Genomic DNA, 10,477 nt, shown 5'->3' with positions numbered 1-10,477 from the left:
AATACAATTAACAAAGAAAAAATGACAATTAGAAAAGTTCTTAACTAAGTCTAAAATAGCAATAGATAGATTGGTAAGCTTCCAATTTGGAATATATTTCCCTTGCTCCAAAGCTTGAGTAGCCACCTTGCAATCTGATAAAACATGCACCTCTTGCCAATTTTCATGAACAGCCCACGAGAGAGCCATATGAACTGCTTTTGTCTCTGCTTCTAAAGCTGAATTAGCTTTAACTCTTTCCAATTTGGCAGCCCAACTACCAGTAGTCAAATTGACCATCACAGCTGCTAAACCCGCATGCATCTACTTCTAACCAAGAGGCATCTGTCATCAAAATTATATTAACAGAGCCCACCGTTCTCTGCATGCCTTCAGGAATCGACGTAACATAATCCTTAGCCCCCTCAGCATTGGAGACTTCATTCCAGAGATCAGAGACTTTCTTATGAATAAGGGGAAAGAAAGTATTACTTCCCTTGAACAGCTTATCATTCCTCGCATTCCAAATATTTTGAAATAAACATCCCATGTAATTGATGAGAGAAGATCTGTCACTGCCAGGGAAAATGGACAATAAATTCTCTACATATTCTTTCATATTGTTACCTGGAATGTTAGTGCAAAAGATTGGTATATCCCTCATAATCCAAAGAATCTTAACCGCACTACACTCCCTGAAAATATATAAGCAGCTTTTCAATCCTTCACCACAAAGAAGGCACTCTTTATCAAGAGAAAAATGTAATTTGTCTCTAGTAGGAAGGACTTTATTGAGTACCCTCCACATAAACATAGCCATCCAAGGATGCACATCCGATTTCCATATCGAAGTCCAGATTTTGCTTCTTGGACTGAATCTAAAGCTTTGATCTGCACAGTACACACTCTTCACTGTAAAAATCCCATTTAAGTGATTCCTCCAAACAACCTGATCATGGTGGTTTAGAAGAATTCTCGGTATCTCCACTATTCTCTGACCCAGATCTCCCCTAAAGATTTGGAAGACTAATTCTCTGTTCCAAGCACCATCACAAGAGATATCAGCAATTGTTCTTGCAGTAATCAAACGTCTATTCAAACCTTCCATTAGAGCCCGAAACTCTTCATAACTCAACCACTGAATCCATGGTTGAATCCACATATCACTAGAATCGCCTTTGCCTGCCACCACCATAGAACCCCGAAGCACAACATCTTTGACTTCTAGCAAACTTTTCCAAAGATACGAGTCATTACTCTTTGGAGAGACTGACCAAAAGTTTTGCTGATTACAGTATTTATTAAGCAAATAGTTAACCTGCGGCTTGTCCTCCTTTCGACCCAAAGACCAAACCATTTTGGCAAGCAAGGCTTTATTCATATCTTCAAATCTTCTCAAGCCAAGCCCCCCAAAATTCTTTGGTTGACAAATCTTGTCCCACGATCTCAGAGCAAGAAACCGATTCTTTTCCAAGTGACCAAGCCACCAATATCTTCTAACTAAGGCGTCCAAATCTCGACAGATTGAAATTGGGACCTTGTGTTAGAAATATTTTACTATGATCTAGATTTACTACAATGTATATTTCATTAACATCCTAATATGAATTCTAAAATAATGAAATAAACACATAAGGGTTCAAGAAAACCTTACATTGGGTGTAGCGGAATATAATGACGCCTTCCGTTTAGATCTCTAGCCCTTGATTCCTTTCTGTAGCAGAACATAATCAAGATCTGAACCTGGATCTCTTTCTCTCCTTCCTTTGATGCTAATTCTCCTTCTTGATTGGATTCTACACAATCTTCCACACTATGCTTGAGATGCCACTTGATGTGTGTGGGCACTACTTTATCACTAGGGTATTTCGAAATTGAAGAGAAGAAAAGAGAAGAAGAGGGGTGGCTATGAGGCTCAGGTTTTTCTCTGAGAGAAAATAAGATGCAAGTCATAGTTTCCTGAAGCCATCACTTTTGATTTACAGAATGCCATCTAGGTTTAGGTTAGAATTGTATGACATTAAAATAATGAAAAATATAAATGGTAAATCCTATACAAAGTGGCCGGCCATATTAGTGGATAATGGGCCTCACTTTGTAATTTTGCCATTTTGTCATTTCTCAATCCTGTTTTCTCAAAAATGCCAATTTTCCAATTTAATCATTTAAATGCCAATTCTAATTATTTAATAACTAAAAATTAATTATTAAATAATATTGTCATTTAATATATTTATTAATTTAGACATATAAAGTCTCTTAATTAATAAATAAACCTAGAATCTCTTTTCTTTATAATTTCGTCCTTGCTTAGTGAAAATTCATAAACTAGACATAGTCTAACTTTAGAATTATAATTGATTAATCAAAATCAATTAACTGAGTCTTACAAGCAGTATGGTCTCAACTAGTATGGGGACCATGGACCTATATAACCGAGCTTCCAATAAGTCGAATCGAATTTACCAAGTAAATTCCCTAACTTATTAATTCCTTATTGAATCCACACTTAGAACTTGGAATTGCACTCTCAGTCATATAAAACGCTCTATATGTTCCACGATATAGATACGCTATTAATTATCCATTGTTATAATCCTAATTTGATCAATGACCCTCTAATAGATGATCTACATTGAATAGGAACTAAATTACCGTTATACCTTCAATGTATTTTATCCTTAAAACACTTAGCTTCGTATAAATGATATTTCAGCGAAGTGGAATGAGATCTCAACCATTTATCTATGTTTAGCCAAGCTCGAAGGATATCATCGTTTCACTTCAAAATTCCTATAGAAGTTATAGACTCCATATTTATGTTAGCGCTCGCACTCAATTATACTATCATGTTCCCAAAATGTACGTATCACCCTGACCCAAAAGTAGGCTTAACTAACAAATCAAAGAACATGTATAATACTCTTGAGATCGAACCTAACCATATCAGGATTAAGATCATTTGATCTAGGATCAACAGGTGATATTGAATTGAATAGATATTACGGTAAATTTTAATATATCTAATCAAAGTTTAATACCGGTCCCTTTCGATGTATACTCCATACATCCGATACTGGTAAACTTTGCCAATGCCCTAGAAAGGACATAACACTTATCCAAGGTGTAAGAATACCTATCGCTGATTATACCATGCCAGTCTAAATCCAGTGAATTGGCAAATAAGGGAATAAACTTTCGAACATATAATTAAGATTATATTCCACTGTACTGACAACACTATAATCATTAACAAATTCATATGTTCTGGACTTAAATAGAATTCATACATTATATATATAATCATGAAATAAATCATGTGAACCATGCAACATAAAATGTTATTTCTGATCTTTATTAATAAGTAAATCTGATTACATTCAAATGGGTTTTATTTAGGGCACAAAACCCAACACCTTGTTAGTAGACATGTTGTAAACAGGAAGGGAAGCGGCCACAGATTTGATTAGCACCAGCCTCCCCGCATACGATAAAAGCTTCATCTTCCACCCTTCCAATCGCTTCTGCATATTGTCTGTATAGTATAACGCGATTAATTCAAATGAGTCAGTGTGTGTTGTAATAAAACATATTCTTTGTATTATTTGTTTATAAGTTGTTAGAATGATTAGAAGTTGTTGTATATGTTATATGAATTTCCTCTCATCAAGAGGATTGAGCATTCTTCCATTAAAGTTTTTCTCCATTACTCTATAGAAATTTCAGCCGGCAAAAAAATTATATAGATATTTAAAAGTGAAAAATAAAATATAAAAAATTTTGCCATAAAAAATGGACTTTTTTTTCAGTTTTAAGCAAAAAAAAGTAACAGTATTATAAAAATACTTCTAGCTGGTCAAATAAACAAATATACAACTCAAATAAAAAATATTACACAAATAACACTTACACACACCTTCAACCCAGGATCCATGCTTCTTAGGCAACCATCGCGCAACCACGCAGTAATCCAACGCAATCGAAATGAAAATTCAACCAGAAAGAAAACCACCATTAATTCCGACAACTTCACCTGAGAAGACGACTAGAATCAATTTAAACAGGGGCTGTTTCGAATTCATGAAAAAAAAAGTATAGAAAAACTACTATGAAACTAAAACTCAATTGGAAATCTAATTTAATTTGCATAAAACTAATGTCCTGACTTCAATTTTCAGATTCATGAAATGCAGATCTCAAAAAATTGAACTGGAGTTCCCAAACAATCTATCTCAAGTGTAATCCAAAAAAAATTACATCACTACTGTAGTAAAACATTTATCCTGGAGTATTTTCATTATTTTTGAAATTTTTAATGGTGAATTTGTTCATATTAAATCATGAAAAGACATGTAGATAGAGTTACGTACGTGGAAACATTGTTCTGATTTTTAATGTTTCATAACAATTGTATTACTGTTGCATAAATATTTTGCTAACAGTTATTTCATCTAATTGATATATTTGTCTGATGTAACCTTTGGCCAACTATCAGCAACCTTCATCTGATGCAACCTTTGGTCAACCACCCAGCAACCTTCGTCTGATTGAAACTTTCATCTGATGCAACCTTCGGCCAACCACCCAGTTTTCATCGTTTGATTGTGTAAGTGATAGTGTAAGATATATTTTGGTAATAAAAATACATAAAAGGTATAAATGTTGTCCACACCTTATGGAGGTATTTTTGTAAACAAAGTATCAATTTATATTTTCCATGTAATAATTCCTAAAAAGAATTACATAAAAATTTAAGTGCAACAAAAATGAACTATATAAATATATCTCTAGGGAAAACTGTATATTTATTTACTAAAAAAAAGCTATGTGCAATGTACGTATACTTAGTTTTATATTAGGTGTTAACTACTTCATTTAAAAATGAAACAATTAATAATTGAAGAAAAAAAATTATTAGTTATTGTTTGAGATTATTTTTATGTTTTAGATCGTTTATTTCAATTATGTTTATGTATTAGTGTGATATTGTTCGAGTAAGCTTTTGATTTAATATTTTAAAATTAATATTTTAAATATTTTACAGGTTTTAGGTTCTTTGTGTTGATTGAAGATTATGCAGTTGTATCTATCTTTATTGGAGAAAGGTAAAATCTTTAAAACTTTATAATTCTTTGTTTAGTGGAGTTTGAATATGTTAGATATTCATCCGTAGTAAAGTATGTTCTGTGATTAATTGTATTGCGGTCGGATGGGTGTAATATGCATGTTAGAAGAGTTTAAATATCTTAAATATTCATCCGTAGTGAAGTAGGTTCTGCGAATACATGTACTACAGTCAGATGGGTGGATAATTTTCTATTGTTAATGTTATTTTGTTATTATTATATTGTTTTATGTGTTTATTAGTTATTTCTTTCATGTTTTCAATTTTTGGGAATGTCCGATTACAGTTGTTATAAAATGCATAAAATTCAATAAAATATATATGTGTGTGGTAATTAATTTAACTGATTATTTACTACACATATTTAAACAAATAATTGAATAAAGTTTTTTTTAGAAGTTTCGAAATGGATAGAAATTTGATGAGTGTGAATAGATTATCAGAAGAGTATAGTGAACGTGTTGACCATTTCTTGGACTTTTGTGAGAAGTATGCCAAAATTCTTAAATTAGTTCTTTGTCCTTGTCTTAAATGTGGTAACATGGAGCGTGTGGACATTACTAGGATAAAAGAGCATTTATTTAGGAACGAAATAGACAAGAGTTATAAAGGTTTGGGTTTACCACGGGAAAAAGAATAGAGTTTCGGACAAGGGAACGTCTAAGTCTAACAAGATTAAGGGTGTTAATTTGGAAAATGAAGATGATCACATTCCAGAAATGATTGGAGATGAACAATTCGAATTAAATGTCGATCCTTTGAAATTTCAAAATTTTGTAGAGGATGCCGAGAAGCCTATTTACCCTAACTGTAATAGGTTTACTAAGTTGTCGACACTTATTAGATTATACAATATAAAAGCCAAACACGGGTGGAGTGATAAGAGTTTTACGGATTTACTAGCTTTCTTAGTAGAGTTATTACTGGAAGGTAATGTGGTGCTTCGTCTTTCTATGAGGTGAAGAAGACACTTTCTTCCTTAGGCATGCAATATGAAAAAAATACATGCATGTCCTAACGATTGCATCCTATACCGTAAGATGTTTGTGGATGCAATATCGTGTCCCACTTGTGGTGAGTTTAGGTGGCAAAAGAAAAAGAATTCCGACGAAGTAATGGTTGGTGTCCCTGTAAAAGTATTATAGTACTTAACCCCAATACCTCGTTTGGATTTGGTTATTTCAAAATGTCAATCATGCAAAAAAATTAATCTGGCATGCCAGTTATAGAAAGTTAGATGGTAAGATGAGACATCCAGCTGACTCACCCGCTTGGAAATCAATTGATGCTAGGTGGCCTGAATTTGGCAATGAACCTATAGGAATATCCATCTTGGTCTTTCCGTGGACGGAATCAATCCACATACCAGCCTTAGCAGTAAGTATAGTTGCTGGCCAGTTTTGTTTGTGATGTATAACTTGACGCCTTGGTTGGTAATGAAGAGGAAATTCACTATGCTTACCCTGTTGATATCAGGCCCCTCACAGCCTGGTAATGACATTGATGTGCACTTAGCCCCTCTAGTTGATGATTTGAGTCAATTGTGGTATGAGGGTGTTCCTGCATACGATGCCTTTAGGAAAGAAGAGTTCAATCTTAAAGCCATATTATTGTGGACCATTAATGATTTTCCAGCTTTTGGAAATCTTTCTGGATACAGTGTGAAAGGGTACAAAGCATGTCCTATTTGCGAGGAGAGAAAATGTTCTATGTATTTGAAACACTTGAAGAAAATGTGTTATATGGGACACTGAAGGCTTTTGCCAAAAGAACATGTGTTTCGGACTTGGAAAAAAGCATTTGACGGTAAGCAAGAATTTGAATTGCCACTGCCACCTTTCCAAGGGGAACAAGTGTTAGAAAAGTTGAATAAAGTTCAATTCCACCTTAGAAAGCGAAAAGCGAATCCAAAGAAAAGAAAAGTTCGTCGTGAGAAAAGTGGCGTTGTTGCAAATGAACCTCAAAGGCCATGGAAGAAGAAGTCAATATTTTTTGAGCTTGAGTATTGGAAGCATTTGTTGATACATAATAATTTGGATGTGATGCGCATCAAGAAAAATGTGTCAGACAGCTTGCTTAATACCTTGTTCAATATTCTTGGGCGTAGCAAAGATGGAATGAAATCCCACCTAGATTTGAAAGAGTTAGGGATTCGGGCCAATTTACACACTTTCAAGTTGTTGGTCGACGAACGTTCTTACCACCAGCTTGTCATGCTCTAACTAAAGTAGAAAAACAATCTTTGTGTGGTTCTATCTCCTGGGTGAAAGTACCTGAAGGGTACTCCTCAAATGTCTCTAATTGGGTAGATATGAACAAATTAATTTTGAGTGGTCTGAAATCTTACGATCATCATATATTGATTCAACATATTCTACCAGTGAGTATTCGTTCTGTGTTTCCAAAGAAAGTTAGATATGCAATTACGAGATTGTGTTTGTTCTTCAAATCTCTTTGCTGTAAAGTGGTTGATGTGACTAAGTTACAGAATCTCAAGTTAGAAATTACAAAAGTTTTGTGTTATTTGGAACAATTTTTCCCGCCTTCCTTTTTTGGCATAATGGTTCACCTAACAGTGCATTTGGTGAGAGAGGTGAAGTTATGTGGACCTGTGTACTTGAGATGGATGTACCCATTCGAACGATACATGAAAATCTTGAAGGGTTATGTCAATTAAATTTTGCTCAGACTACTTGTCAGAGGTTACCACTGTTGCCTCTCGCTCTCTCAGGTCGATAGGGAAATAAGCATCCCATGTTGATTTACCTTGACTCACTAATCAACTTGTATGTTCATAGGTATATGTAGAAATATGTGAATCTCCGGGTAATGTATCCAACACAGCCTCTGAAGATTTACTCGGTCCTCCAATACAACCTCTAAAACACCCTGAGAGGCCGAGTAAGGCAAAAGTTCATGGTCGTTATGTCCAACCACGCCAAACTTCCTCCATCATTGCCTTTTGGAACTTCGTCAGAAGGTGGCCCAAGTCATCCATAATCCAATTCTAAGCTGATAATGAGCTATTTGGGGTCGCAGATGACTCTATTTGGTTTGCTAAAAGTGACATTCAAAAATTGTGCACCATGCAATACTTGGGAGGCCACCCAATAGGAGTTTGGTGCAAGTATGATTTCTAACTCTTCATAGTAAACTTGATAATGTTCTTTTGACAGCAATGATTATTAATTATAACTTTTTATCAGGTACATGAAAGAAAGACTGTTGGACATTGGTGGGCTGAATCGAGTATATGAATTTTCGAATTCGGGTGCGATTGCCACCGATGCAAGGGCTGATAGTAATCGTTGTCAAGCACTAGTCACTCGAATGACTAGGATGACTAATTCAGACAATTGGCTTATTGCCCTATATAATAATTGAGATATGTAGATTTAAAATAAGTAATTTCAGTAATTATAACTCTTCATAAAATTTATTATTATGTATATATTAACAATTTTACACATATTTGTCCGTGCAGGGATATGTTTCACTAGATGCTTGTACTCATCCAGCCAAGTACGCACACGGTGGCGTACTTGGATTCAAGCAATGACAACATACCGGATGATCTGAACTTCATCATATTCATGTAAGTTCTATATCAAATATCCCAATATGTAAGCGTGTTCTTTATTTATAAATTTATATATGCTAATTAAATTTACTTTTTGTGTATATCATTCACCATGTATAACCAAATGATAGGACGACCTGATCGACCTATCTAGTGGATGACTCCTATCTGTCTTGAACAACCCGACAACAAACAATGTGGATACTACGTCATGAAATTCATTGAAAGTTTCATGATCGTAGAAGATCCAATACAACTGTTGACCTAACATGATAAGTTCTCCACACCGTACACTAATGATGAGATAAATATTATGCGTGATCGGTAGTTTTATTACGTGAAAGCGGAAGCGGAGCGACAACAGTTGCCGTGTTAGTCAGTGTGTATATATCTCGATTTATCGTTACTATATAGATTTATAAATATATTTAGATTATTATAATTAGCGTTAATTTAATTATAGATTTTTAAATATATTTAGATGATATTAGCGTTAGTTTAATTATTGTGACTATACCGAATTTTAAATATATTTAGATGATAATAGTGTTAGTTTAATTATTGTGACTATACGTATTTGTACAAAATTTAAAAATTAATGCAGGAAAAAAATTACAAAAAATCTGTTTTTTTTCCCTATTTATCAAATGTAACGACTGAAAAAAACTGTAGCTAAAAAAATTAAAAAACGCAACCAGCCTATCAGGCACGGTTTAAAATCGTCGCCTTAACTGGGTATAGGGTACGGTTATAAACTGTCGCCTATATCCAGTTATAGGTGACAGTTTAAAACTGTCGGGAAACCCACATTAGCGACAGTTCCTATTCTGCCCATTTTATGACGGTCATATAGGCGACGGTTATAGAAAGAAACCGACGGGAATACTTTAAACGACTGTTTAAAAACGTCAGAAAAATCCATTTTTGTAGTAGTGACACTCAAATTCTCAAAATTAGTCTCTATTTTTATATAACCAAGATAAATGTATAAAATAATAACTAAAATTTCTTCATCCCCACGATATCTATTATAATTTAAGTAGATTTTTTTTTCTGATAAAATTGATATAATTTAATGTCATATTATTATATTAGTTAGTAATATCATCCTTGGTTGGAAAATATAAAGAGAGATTTTTTTTTTCAATGATATAAAGAGAGACTCTAAATTTGGTAAGTTGCATGGACAGAAAAAAAAAACATTTTATTAAAAAAGAAAAAGAAGTTTGGACGATGAAAATTAATGTCACAGTTAGTTTTTTTTTTTTGATACGTAAGAATCCTTTTATCACTCTTCACTCTCGGTGCTGTCATTATTTCAATGCCACAAACAAAAATTAGATGGACAATAAAATTATTTATATTCTAAAATACCAAAAATTAAATAAATACATATCAATATTGTTTAGTGATTAAAAATAATAATTCATCGATCCATTCATATTTATTACTTAAAATTTATTATAATAATAAAATTAATTATACATATCAACTAAAAATATCTATATACTAATAAAATTATTTATTTATTTACTCATATTAATTTTGATTTGAAAATTTAAATTTGAATAAAACTTTTGTTACTAACTAAATAAATATCTTATATATAATAATTAAATGTCAATTGAATGTTTAATAATGTTAAACAAAAAATTCTAATAATAATAATAAAACAAAAAGTAAAAACCTAATATTCAAAAAATATGGTATAGTGACTATTATGTAATTAGAATTACAATGAGATGATCGACTTAATTAATGATATTTGAGACACATAGTACAACTTTAATAAC

General features: G+C 33.0%; 1 protein-coding gene across 1 annotated transcript; it reads right to left on the bottom strand.

Moving 5' to 3' along the window:
* Positions 1–256: 256 nt before the first annotated feature.
* Positions 257–1,336, bottom strand: LOC133038460 (uncharacterized). The gene has a single exon (XM_061116622.1). The coding sequence runs from the start codon at positions 1,334–1,336 to the stop codon at positions 257–259; it is 1,080 nt and encodes a 359-aa protein (XP_060972605.1).
* Between the last annotated feature and the right edge of the window lie 9,141 nt (positions 1,337–10,477).

This window comes from Cannabis sativa, chromosome 5 (genome assembly GCF_029168945.1).
Source record: "Cannabis sativa cultivar Pink pepper isolate KNU-18-1 chromosome 5, ASM2916894v1, whole genome shotgun sequence".
Taxonomy (NCBI): Eukaryota; Viridiplantae; Streptophyta; class Magnoliopsida; order Rosales; family Cannabaceae; genus Cannabis; species Cannabis sativa.
This window is presented reverse-complemented; position numbering and strand designations above follow the sequence as displayed.